We start from the raw sequence: 13,219 nt of genomic DNA, 5'->3' as shown, positions 1-13,219 counted from the left end.
AACTTCACCTTCCTGGAAAATTTCCTAAGAGGAAGGAGAAGAGATGTCTCCCATTCACACACAGGTTTCTTTCCACTGGGGAGACATCTACAGAAATTCAGTGTTTCAAGTTAGTGATCTTGATAAGTTTTAAGTAAAGCCTCATAACTGGATACATGCTTATTAACTAGACCAGTTTATCAATAATACTAGAAAAAATACAGCAGGTAGAAAACAATTTAGCCCAGAGTTTAGTCTTAATCTTTTCTCATTGAGATCCCAAAGCAAAGAAATGATGCTGCAAGACACTATTTTAGTCTATTGATCTGTAAACAGAACAATTCTTCAGATAAACAGGAAGCATCTTCAGAGGCTTTTGGAGCTAGTTTGCCCACTCCACTGCTGCACATTAAGCCTGGAACTGAGAAATTAAGTGGCAACAGTGTGCTCACAGCAACAGAAGATAATCTATTTACCCATTTTCTGGCTTAGTGGGATTTAGGGATGAAGTGGGAAATCCTATATAACAAGTAATGTTGGAAGAACATATTTTTAGTGTAACTTTAGGAAAGCACTGCAGATTAAAAAGGGTTTTTAAAAACACTACCTAAAGATTTCCAGGCCTTACAAAGGGATAAAGTATATAATTTACATTTGGAGCAAAAGGAAGGTGAATGACATGAGATAAGCAAAACAAATTTCTCAAGGTGGCACTCACTTAAATGAAGCATTCAGGCCACAGCAGCTCTACAATGGCTATTCAGAGTAGGTCTAATAATGCCTTGTCTCACCTAGCCATTACTCTACTTGTTTGACTTTCCAAACACTTCAGCTAGCACTTATGCTTTGATACACTACATTCTCATCAACAATACTGTTTTTACAGCCACCAGTACTCAGTTTCCAATTTTGATTTAACAAAAATATCCTGAGTTCTGCTACTGAATACTTTCTGCTCAGAACCATATCTCCTTGCAAAGAAACCATCTACCTACCCATTCCTAAACTCGCCTCCTTTCTTTGCACTTCAAAAATCACATGTCTTTCCCACTAGTCCTTCCCAAATCCACACACACTTAATAAATTAGACCCACTCCCTCCAAGCTTCTGTGTATCACCTCCAGATGACATGAAATAAAAGAGCCTACTGGTTGCCCTCATGGAGCAAAAAAAAAAGGATAAACATTAAACCCTGCTTACATGAAGGCTAAGCATTCTGCTTTGCATTCACACACATTCCAGTGCCTGGTGGACAAAAGAGAAGCTTCCTAGAATCATTCTGGTTCTTACATGCTAAGAAAACCATGAGGCTAATGAGAACCTTAGCTCTTCACCTGCTGTAAGCTGATCACACAGGAAGTACCTTCACAACAATCTCAACTCACTGACAGTTCTTGATCACTCTCACAGAACATCCTACTTGCTCTAATGAAACAGGTGGGATGGGACTGCAGTGCCACCGAGAGGGGCTGTTTGATCCCTTACTGTCACAAAAGGCAGTTTATTGTGTTTTATTCTCATTTCTGAACACAGAGCAAGAAGTCCATGAGAAACAGTAGCTGTTGTCTGAGCAGACCCAATGATGGAGAGGCATGCACATATATCAAACAGTAGAAAGGCATAAAGGCAGCTCAAAGGTTTGGGATGACAAGGTCTGGATTTTTCAAGTCTCTGCTTTTATTTAGCACAAATATGACATTTCTGATTTTCACTTAATTTATCTTTTCATTTGAGAAAGACTACTACTGCAAAACTGAAAGAGCTGCAACTGTATCTGCTGGATGCATGAATAGATCATTTTAGCACAAGGTCTAAGAACACAAAAAGGTAGTAAATAAATATTTGTATAAAAAGATCAACCATGCAAAACATAAGTTTATAAATAAAATTTAAAAATTAGAATTCCTACTTCTTGTGTCAGCTTTCACACTCTCCTCCCCCAAAGCCTAGCCAAAGGCCTGTCCAAATGCAAACCTGCAGCTCTGCACTCATGCTTCCATTTCCAACACTCAAGACAAAGTTAATAATGCAAAGACTTCCCCTATTTTTTAAAGCAGGAAGTTTATTCCAACACCCAGGTATCTGACAACAACAATATATAATTATTTCAAAGTATGTAGCTTTCTCTTCTCTCGTGAAGAATTTCTAGTCTCTCTGATAAGAATAAATAAGAATGGCATTTAAATTTGGTACCAGACATCAGTCGCACTTCAGGAGAACTCTGTTTCCTCCTTGTCTATCAGTACTGTGCTCATAGTGAGGTTCAGGGCCTTGAGTAATTTAATTCTACTAGGGAAAACCAAAGGCCTTCAATTCTATTCTTTTTAGAGAGCTACCCAGTCTATATATCCCAGGTAATGTGATGAAAGAGGTGTGGTACAAAAAAATGTTAGATGAAAAACTAGTTGACCTAAGCAGTATATTTTTTTAGCAGAGGCTAGACAGTTTATCCTGGGGTCAGCCCAGAATTTATTTCTTTTTGATGTAAAATGAAACATTTCATTAGACTGTAAAACTTCAGACATCTCACAATGCACTGCTTCAAACCACTGAGACACAAAGATGTAATTGAAGAAGGACACTATTACTCGTTTCTAAAAGGAGCTCAACCTCTTAATCCAAATTATTCCACATTGCAGTGGAATAAATGTATTTCATTTACAGAATTTTGTTTTCCACAGGAAGCACTCTGTGAAAAGAAAATAGCCAGATATCCACAAAAAAAGTGCAAAAGTAGGATATGAACTTAAATAAAGAATGAATTGATTTGACTTCCATCCCTACGTAGAAGAAGCAATATGATTTAGGAAAGGCAGAGGACATATTTCTTGCTCTTATACTTCAATCAAGTGAATAATTAAGATTAATTTTTATTTTGTTCAGCTGAAGAATATACTTAAAATTTGATAAAGCTGATAATAATAAGACTGATCACAGTCTTATTTACTCAGATTAACAATTGTACTAACAGGTATGAGTTTCTGGGTACTAATCTTCTCTTATACAAGCAGCAGTGAAACGACAAGAAGTACGTACACTTCATCTTAACCACGACCAACAGCTATGTCTATAAACACAACTCTGCATAATAACATTAAATTCTGTACTGTATTCACAGATGTGGGGTTTTCAATACCTGCAAGCAAGGTTAGGGTCCGCATTCCTTGATAAAAGCAGTTCGACAGTGTTCAAGATGTTCTCCTCTGAAGCTTGTGCAGTACATGCTGCCATCAACACAGTGTATTTATCTGTTTGGAAACTTGCAGTTAGGGAATTACACACGTAAATGTAAATACCACGCTAATCCAGAAGCTCCTTTAAAAGTCTTTCTATTTGCTAGAGTTGCTACTGAGATTTTGATACTCTACAATATCTGGAAAAGGCTAACAATCTTGTTTTCCTGTCTGTGAAAATCACTGGGATGATCAGGTAAGAAAAAGATACCTGACAAGATACTCAGAAACATGACAGTGAATTACAGTAGTAAAGCATCTATTCCTACTGAAGTTTAAATAGCTTGAAAGTACCCCAAAGCTACAGTAGGAGCTTAACTATAGATGCTTATTTCTCAAAACACATTCCACACCAGTAGAGTCACTCCCTGTTCCTCCCCTCCAGTAAATGGAAGTAACGGCTGCAATGGATAGAAAAAGGTACACGAAGTGTATTATGAACACATAATGACACCAGTTTTGGGGAGAACAGAGGCCCATACAAAAGACACTGGAAGCAAAAGGGCTTCATGATAGGTTTTAAGGAGGAAGAATTAAATTTATTAACTTACTATGGTTCAATAGTGGCAGGAGAAGTATTAAAAGTATTGGTTTAGATGTGGGCTTAAAAAGCACCTACACGGTCCATAGGAATACCAACATATTTACTTCTCCAGCTCTGAAATCAGCTGGGTGTTACATACCACCTTGGCTCACAAATCAAAACTGTACAACTGCTGCTTGCACACAGAACACAGGAGACCTCCTTTCCCATGATTACCATGCTTTCCATCTGGTAAACACAGCACCTTAGTTAGCTGGCCCAGTGTCGTTCAGAAGACTGCCATCTGAGTAACTGCCCATTTTGTTCATTGCACAAACTTGTTCACAAGTTCCAGCATGCCTTCATCCATTTAAGAAGTATATTAGCTGCACCTATATTAGCTGCATATCCTATCAAGTGTTACAACATATTTTCTAATTTTCTTTTAGAAATTTTAAGACTGTGTATAATTAACATCTTCATTCTTCAATTAGGTCAGATTTCATTATATTTAGACATGAAAAGTTTGTTATGTATGTCACCCCCACTGTTCTTACCACCTCTTGTCCTCCACTTCTACAACTTAGTTCTACATTTAAATTCAGTTAGTTTTTAATATATCATCTTTCAATTTTCAATTGCCTCACATAGAAATTACTTGATATGCTGACAAATTTTTACTCAAAATATTTATCCTGATTATCAACTACAACATGAATAGAAAGACGGCAGGACTTTATTTAAAGTACGGTCAGTCTGGGAATGGTATTTGGGAGGAACCTGCAGTTGTATTTGTATTCATTATCTCAGGCAGTGATAGAGTGGGACATTAATTTCTGTTAGCCTACCTATAGCTCATACATGTGAGCAAGAGATAAAAGGGAACAAACACCTTGGAATTCTCAGATTTCTCTTTTACAGAGAATAACTACCAAAATACTGCAAAAATATAAGTTTATGGTCGGACTAGATGAAAACTCCAGTAGTTCTGGTGAAATTATTCCTGAAGGATGCAACATTTTGAACCCACCACACAGTGAATGATATATTAGTTCTTGTTGCCTGCGAAAAAGGGTAAAATTAAGTTACTAGTTATAGAGAATGACTGAAGAGTGACCCCATGTGATTAACAGTACAGCTGTTTGTTAGGATTATAGGCATTAAAGGGTTATTGTTACAGGATCACTTGTACGATTGCCTGCTGACATAAAAAATAGCAGGAGGGCTGGTGAGATTCAGTACCCCTCAGGATAGCACAGCTTTACTGAACATACATGACCTGACTTCAATCAATGACTTACAAGATTGCTCCCGGCTGTACTTTGCTGCCCATGTGCCCTAGTTATAGTTTCCCTACACAGGAAAACAGGGAAACAAATCAAGAAACCTGTTCCTAGTGAGGTGCCACTTTGGGCAAAGATAGGTGATCACACAAATGAAAAAATGCCATGCATTTGGTTACCTGGCCAGCCTAAACTATTGCCCATAGCACTTTCTGCCCCATTTATAGCTTTCTACAGCCATAAACAAGGAACAGGTATGAGCCGCAGGCAGACACATAGAACTTCTCTGAAACTGGCTACAAGGACAGTGATTAGAAGAAGGCATGATTGCTTTTGGTGTAGGCAATCTAATCTCAAACTCTGATCAACTGCTAAGAGGTTAGAGAAAATTTTCAGATTTGTACCATCTGCATTTCACTCTACTACTCCTGCAACTACTGTCAAGTTACTGGAAAATATGATTACTGCTCTTATGTACTTGGCAGTACTGTGGGATAAATATTCCAGTGCAATGGAAGAGATTGAAAATAACCACAGTTTCAGTAGAAAAGGAGTTACTATTATGCCACTAAAATTGAAAGAGGAACTGATACTACTTAGAAGCTACACTGAACTCTTGCAGAAAAAGGTGATCTACCAACACATGAAAGAACATTTTTCTTAATAGAAAAATTGCACTCCAGTTTTAGAGAGGTCCACATTAGTTTCCCCTGAATTGGAAAGCTATTCATGTTGTTTGAGATGTTATCTGGTTTCTGCACATACACAGTTCACAACAGGATCAAACACAGTAAGTTTTACCTGTACAACTTTAATTTTTGAGCAAGTACTTCCAAATATTTTTTAAAAAATACTTGGGATTTGGGAGGTGTGAGAGAAAGTGGAATTGAGAGAGAAAGAACAAGAAAATGCAGCAATTAATTCCAGATCAATTCCAAGAACACAGTTTTAACTTTAAAACTACTACTTTTCCTTCAAAACTGTGAAAGGTCGAGTGGGTCCCAGTTCCACTGTGAACTTCTGATTTTTTCCCCCATACATGTAAACGTGAGAATTAGGTTAAGGACAATGTCTAGTACTGAGCATTACCAGCCAGTATTTTTCATTCCCATCTTACCTATTTCAAAACATGCATTAGCACCTCTGTCCAGAAGAAGACGTACTACTGCAAAATTAGCCACGCTGGCTGCACACATCAGGGGAGTCCATCCAAAGTGAAAGCTAGTTTCTATGCTGATACCTGTCAAAATTGAAGAAATAACAATCATGAAACTGCATCACTACCAACATGCTTTCTATAAAACTTACTCTCAATATGTATAATTACAAAGGTTTCACCCTGTTTGTATTTAGTACAAGGGAGAGAAATCTCTTATGGCATTTTCTTTTTCATAATACATCTTTATTTAGAACACCAGAAAACAACTTTTAAAACTGACATCAATGTAGTTCTCAACCCAAGGAGATAAGTATCACAGAAAGACTACACTAAAACCCTCAAACATTTAGCTGCAAAAGTAATTGCATATAAGCACACAGAATCTGTTTTCTCTACCTCTTTGCAATAACTTTCTTCAAACAAAATGAAAATATTTAACTCCTGCCAAGCCAGGAAGACTGCTGTGGAAGCAAACTGCTTGTCAGGCAATTGGGATCACAACATCTAGGGTTTCCTGCTTCACAACCCCTTTTACTCTCTGTCCAGCAAGACAGCCAGAAGATCTGTGTTCGGTACTAATAAAATATTATCTCAATAAAAAGAGAAAATAGGAGACTATGCAAGGTTCAAACACAATCACCAGTATTGTTTGTTACTCTTTGTAATAGCCAGAATGGCTAAAATGGCTAGAAGCATGCAGGTTCAGAGAGCCCAGCTCCCCCAAATGCACTGAGAACCAAGTACCAGATGGAGAGACTCATCTGACAACTTTCTATTAAATACCTACATGCTTTTTTCAATCCTTCAACAAATATTACCTCCTCTAGAAAAGTTTCCATCAGCTGGTTCCATATTATTCCTACAGTGACCATGGATAATCAAAAATACTTCTTTAGGAAAAAACCAGTCCAAACCCCCCCCCCCCCCCACCTATCCTAAGAAATTTATGACCGTTAGGCTACATGCATAGTTTTTCAAGCAAAATGTGTACTTTCCCTATCGTGGTACTACACCAAAGATGTGTTCAGTGTAGCAGTATAAAGTCATTAAAGCTGAGGGACTAACAGGTCACTGCTCTTGGATTGATTCCTTAATTTCTTAAGATCACTGGAATTGCAGAATCAATAAAGAGGTAGCAATCCAATGAAAGCCATGTGTTGAAGCATTGTAACACCTGCGAGCCACAAAATTTACAATCAAATCTCCTTAGCAATGTACACATACCAGCTGCAGTTAATGTTACAGCACACTGGCCTATCTTCAGTGTACAAAACTTTTCATTGAAGCCCACAGAAGTTCTACACGGGAAGCCAGCAAATGTCCTTTAGCAGTCATATCAGAACTTCCTTGTAAGTCACTTCATGAATTTAGCAAGTCTGAAATTCAACAGCCTACTGAAATAATACTAGTAAGAAAAAAATACCCAAAAACTGTATCCCTGTCAAGCCTTTAAAAATCTCTTTTTCTCGTGAGAAGAAAAGCAGTCCCATCTAGAACCTTTTATTTTAATACATACCAGAAGAACAGTAACAACCCTACTTGGCAGTTTATATATATCTGACTTATTAAAGCACTTGAGAAGGCATTTTCCTCAATGCTTTCTTTCCATGGATAGCAGCCAGTATGTGCCATGATGCTGGTGCTTTTTCTAAGTTCTAGGAGTAGAATGGTCTATTTGGCAATATGTTGTTTGTCCTGCATAGTCTCCTACCATCTTGGTAGTGTCTTGAAGTACCACTCAGTGGTACTGTCGGTCCCAATGCAAACAAGCTGTAATCCCAGAGGAAGACAAAGAAAGGACAACTGAAACAGGAACAGTCATGTGGCTTCTTGGCTGCTTGGTTAGAGGAGTTGCTGACCAAACCAGAAATGTCTCACCTTGATGACTACTCAGATAGGTTATTACTCTCATTACATGAGCTGGTATTGAAGTAAGCAGTGTTAGTTCAGCACTTAAAATGGCCCTTGAGACCTTCTCAAGAGAACAGTGAAGCCCAGAAAAAAAATTTTAGTGAAAAATTAGGCCAGATCCACCAGCCAGAGAGAAGTGAGGCTGCTGCATTCCAGAACCACAGGTCCAACCCAGATCAATGCTGAGTGTGTGTTCCCAGCAGGGGCACACACACACCACTGGTCACAGTGATCAACACAGACAAACAGAACATGCTTACAAACACAGCAGCACCGGTATCAGCATGTCACCCATCCCCTCCAGCTGCTGGCATCACAGACACATGGCATTATTTGGACCTGCCATGATCTGTGTTGCTCTGTAGGTGTGAGCAGAAGAGCTTTTCAGCTACATGGCCCCACAAATTACAGCTAGAAAACAAACTAGATGCAACATTCTTCTTTACAATCTGAGTTACAGGTAAGTATCTTCCTGTTTAAGCAGCAAAGAGGATAAACACATTCTGACAACACAGACAAATTCTACAGCAGAAATCATGTGAAGAATATGAATAATAGTGAAGCAAAAGATCAGCAAAGTAAGAAATTTTTTTGTGATTATTACTGTTTCTCCCATAACCCTTTCAGATACTTTCTTGACGGTGGCTGATAACAGCTATAGTAGAAAGGCTGTTTTTATACAGAAAGATGTAACTCTGCTAAATAATTCCATGTTTGACACCAAAAATATGAGGTCTTAACTTCCATTCAGTTAAAAAACAGCTCTCAGTGTTGGAATCCATTCACATTCAGATGCCATTTACCTGAGGGGAAGTTCTAAAATGCTTCTCTAAGACATTTCTCTAGTAGAAGTATTTAGTCTGTCTGCACTTAGGTCTGTTCCCACACGACCTTAAAGCTGAGTCCTATTAGAGCTGCTGAGCCAGCTATGGTGGTCACCTGACTCAGGGTTCAGAGTCCTAAACTAGCTGAAAAATTATTCTCACATACTAGGCACCCTCCCATTCCTGTTGTTTACTACTACTTGTAATTCCCTGAACTGGCTCACAAAACATGAGATGAGCTCCAGCACTCATTCAAAGATCTAAGTGGAACAAATTGCTGAAGGAAAATGGAGGACTGTAGTTATTTCTTTAATCAGCCTAAGCTGTTATGAAGTCGTAACTTCTAATTCCATTTTAGGAAATGGAACACATGGTGTTAAGCATTTTACTTCTAAAGCAAATGTCTAAATCATCTTTGAAGGTGCTGCTTGCTTGCATTACTTTTTGTGACATGTACTTCCGAAACTTTTTCCTAAGTTGCCATTTAGCAGAAGTGGTAAGGAAAAACATTGTGCTTGTCCATCTCCTAAAGAAGCTCTGTAAAACTGCTTCAGTATCAAGAATACTAAGGTAACATCTAACCAAGCCAGAAGACAACACAGTCTCACTCTACCTGAAAGAACAGCCCCAGCTCTTGCTAGGAAATCCACTTCCAACAAAAGCCTTGAGTTTGACTGACTGCTGGTAGAGATCCGCCTACAAGCTCTTCATACTAAAGGTACTGCTGGTGGCAAAGATTTAATCCGAGCACAGATCCCCAGAAGGACAATGTCACCTTTCTTCAGGAAGACCTCCATGATGGGCACTGTGTTGCTTTGCAGAACAGTACTGGAAGGGTCAGAATGTACTGTTGGTCCCAATTTGAGGAAATTACATATTCTTTTATAACACTGCCTTGTTTTTTTCAGGAGACAGGAAACTAGATTACATGAATCCTCGGCCTGAACCTGTGCTCTTACAGAAACCTTTTATCATCTTCCAACAGCACAAACATGTCCACTGTGTAGCAGGCATCAGCACAGAAAGTGAACTATTGCTGCTTGACTCCAATACAACAATTTAAAATGGATGGTGTAGCAGAACAAATAAGCAATCTGAGGCACGGACATCACTAAAACTCTACTCATAAACAGGAATGTATTTTCTCAAAGCAAGACAGATGTATTTCATGCTTGTACTGCACTCCTTGTGTTTCAGTCCATGCAGTAGTTTTGCTTAATTTAAAAAGAAAACCATTCCTCCATTGTGGTGAGAAACAGTTGGCTTCTAAAAGGGCAAATAATGTCATTGTTTCAAAACTCAGGAAAGACCATTGCTAACCAAGAAACTTAATTTCTTCTCTAAGACAAATTTTCCTCAGAGAACAAGCTCTTGGTTACTATATTCTCCTTGCTTGCTGAAGCAGAACTTCCTGACAACTATCACTAGGCAGGTCAGCTCAGCTATGCAGTTTCTGATTGCCCTGGATGCTTGAATAAGTGATCCAATCTTCCTAACACTGATTAACAAACACATTAAAGACAAATACTGAGTAAAAGAACAGGGAAAAAGGCTTTCAGTGTTAAAACAGACTACTTTTTAGTGACAAATGCCACAAAAAGCCTGTTAGACCTTTCAGAATCACAAAATCTTTGTTCAGCTGATGTTGCCAGGACAGCAGTTATACATAGGGCACATACCAGACACTTACCAGTGCTGTGGAGGAAAAAAAAAAAAAAAAGAGGAAAAGGAATTTCCAAACTGGGGAAACATGAAAATAAAAAAGCCCAGCCTCCCCTTCTTACCCCATGCTGTACAACTTTCAACACCAATGACCACCCACTGAATTTCTCCCCTCAATTTAAACCACCTCTAATTCAGTGTTTCTAATTGCTATTTGCATGTTAAAGATGCATCCGAAAACAAAGAAACATGTTATTTCATAGTTCAAACATAGTTTTCTTAATTTTCAGGTCTCCTGACTGACAAAAGAAACATAAATTAGAATGAATGTGCTGGAATACTGAATCTGAGTCACTGAAAAAGTAATTTAATCGTTCAAAATAATGTGTTGAGTGCATGTAGGAACACGTGAATGTTTCCAGTAGAGGATATAAAGTCTTTTTTTAAATGAGAATTGAAATTTTTGCTGAGTTCAATTAAAATATTCAACTTTGTAACTGACTTTTCCTCACCCGAGTTTAAGAGTTCTTCAATTAACGACACATCACCACGAAACAGAGCCTTCTTTAATGCCTCATTCTTGTCTGCCTGCAACATTTGATCCAACTGCTAGATAAACAAAGAAAAATTAAGTCAAAATCTGGAGACTGTTTCAAGGCAAAAAGAATATAGCTTGGTTTCAGTATAAAAGCACTAATAATCTCTGAAAGGACAGCACAGAAGAAGAAGGGAAAAAGCATCATATAACTTCTGTGATATCTCCCTAGATCTGTTCAGGGTCTACTATAAAGCCTAGGTTTTAAAATCAATTTTTCTGAGAGGTCACATTCTCTGAAAATGGAAATACCTTCTTTCTCAACAGACTTGCTATCCTCCCATGCTGCTTTCAATTTTACTTACCATCATTTGATTTCAATTAAGATTCTTTTTCATCTCATGACACTAGAAAAAATTTGCAATGCATTTATGTACCTTTTATTTTTTTGTACATTTCACATATTGTGAAGTACAACACTAAAAAATGCAACTAACAGATAAGAAACTTTGAGCTTGAGTCAGGGGACCTCAGTGACTAACTGGCTGGCCTAACAGCACAAGTCCACTGCTGTGAAGGATTACGGCTCCTGTGTCATCCTAATTCTGTGGTGACAGAGGCATTTGTAGTGCTGCATCATAAAAGTTCTGGCTGAAAAATGCACTGACCAAAAGACTAGTTTATGCATCAGACAGCTGCCTAATTTGTTTTCAAAAGCATCATAGCCTCATTTATGATGCCAATGTCTCAAAGCTGCAGATGCAGCTCGAGATTGCTGCTGGAGCTATATCAAGTGTACAAAACATTTACATACACTAGTAAGCAGAGCACTGATTATTCACTAGTTTCCTTAGAGACAGAAGTGGGTATGAAATGAAGCTGTATTTTATCATAAGTTTTTAACTCCCAACTTATAACTTAGAAATATACAAATTTCACAGCACATTGTAGCCCATCTTTCCAATAACTTTCGTAAAGACTAACAAAAACGTCTAGAGAACCATAGGTGAGAAACAGTCAACAGAACAATTTAGCTTTAAATTTTTTTTTATTCTACTCAGACAACAATTTTCAAACAACACACATCTTTGGATAGGAGCATCTATCTAAAGGTCAATGCCCCCTAAACACCAGCTATAACCTTTAGCCTAAGACCTCAAGAATTCAGTTATACTTCCATTTTTCAATTCTGGTCATGAGACAAACCCACACTTAAAAACCCCCACAGATGGTGAGGGTTTCTCTCCTCTACCTCACACCGATGTATAACTCACACCTGCAACAAAACGACTGAAATCATCAAGTTAGCTAGAAACAGTCTCAAGAGATTTAAGATATAAAACAGCTTTACAGGCCCCTGTCACTTTCAAATTTACTCTCATGCTGAAATACGATTAGGACTAGGGTCTGCTACTTAAGGGCAGAAAGAGCTTTCAAATAAACATTAAGGGCTTTGGTAATAAGATAAACCCCTACGGTGCAGGTTTCATTCACTGGACTGAGGGTACACAAGCATTACCCCGGCAGGAAACAGCCCGAGAGGAAGCACTAGCCGCACCCTCCTCTGGGACCCACCGCGCCCCGCTCCCCTCACGGTTCCAAGCCGAGGCCGCCCCCACCCCGAGACCGCCCGGCCACGGCTGGCGGGCCCGAGGTGCGGGGAGGCTCAGCCCCACCTGCGGCTCCTGCCGCACGACGCCAATGTCCCAGTCGCCGTCATCGCTGTCGCTGCCCTCGTCGCCGCCCGCCACGACGCGGAAGGGGCACACCACGGCCGCCATGCCGGCCCTTCCCGCGCGCGCGTCGCCTCAGCGCAGGCGGGGCACGTGGCCGGGGCGGCCGCTTTCCCGCGCTCCGCCCCGGCCCCGCCCCGCGCTCCGCCCCCGGCCCCGCCCCGCGGGAGGGAGGGGAGCGCCGGGGGCCTGAGGGGAGCGCCGGGGGCCTGAGGGGAGCGCCGGGGGCCTGAGGGGAGCGCCGGGGGCCTGAGAGAGCCGCGCCCGGGGAGGGAGGGGCAGCGCTGCTCCTCCTTGGGCAGCGCCGCTCCGCGCTGGGCACGGCAGCACGGCTCCGGGTACCAGGAATCAGTGACAGTGGTGCTGTTGGCTCGTGG

General features: G+C 39.9%; 1 protein-coding gene across 5 annotated transcripts in view; it reads right to left on the bottom strand.

Moving 5' to 3' along the window:
- Positions 1–12,963, bottom strand: part of ASZ1 (ankyrin repeat, SAM and basic leucine zipper domain containing 1) — a 37,825-nt gene extending 24,862 nt beyond the window's left edge. For 3 of the 5 annotated variants that reach the window (XM_038155419.1, XM_038155423.1, XM_038155422.1), the window contains exons 1-4: positions 12,786–12,963; positions 11,087–11,183; positions 6,136–6,258; positions 3,116–3,227 (exon numbers count right to left, since the gene is read on the bottom strand). In XM_038155419.1, the coding sequence (XP_038011347.1) occupies positions 3,116–3,227; positions 6,136–6,258; positions 11,087–11,183; positions 12,786–12,890 (437 nt within the window). In that variant the 5' untranslated portion in view covers positions 12,891–12,963. Of the gene's footprint in view, positions 1–3,115; positions 3,228–6,135; positions 6,259–8,891; positions 9,082–11,086; positions 11,184–12,785 lie in introns of those variants that run through there. The other 2 variants (XM_038155420.1, XM_038155421.1) reach the window with 2 other exon arrangements.
- Positions 12,964–13,219: the final 256 nt, after the last annotated feature.

The sequence above is a fragment of the Motacilla alba genome, chromosome 1A (genome assembly GCF_015832195.1).
Source record: "Motacilla alba alba isolate MOTALB_02 chromosome 1A, Motacilla_alba_V1.0_pri, whole genome shotgun sequence".
NCBI lineage: Eukaryota > Metazoa > Chordata > Aves > Passeriformes > Motacillidae > Motacilla > Motacilla alba.
Note: the sequence above shows the minus strand (reverse complement) of the source record. Positions and strands in the feature narration are given on the sequence as shown.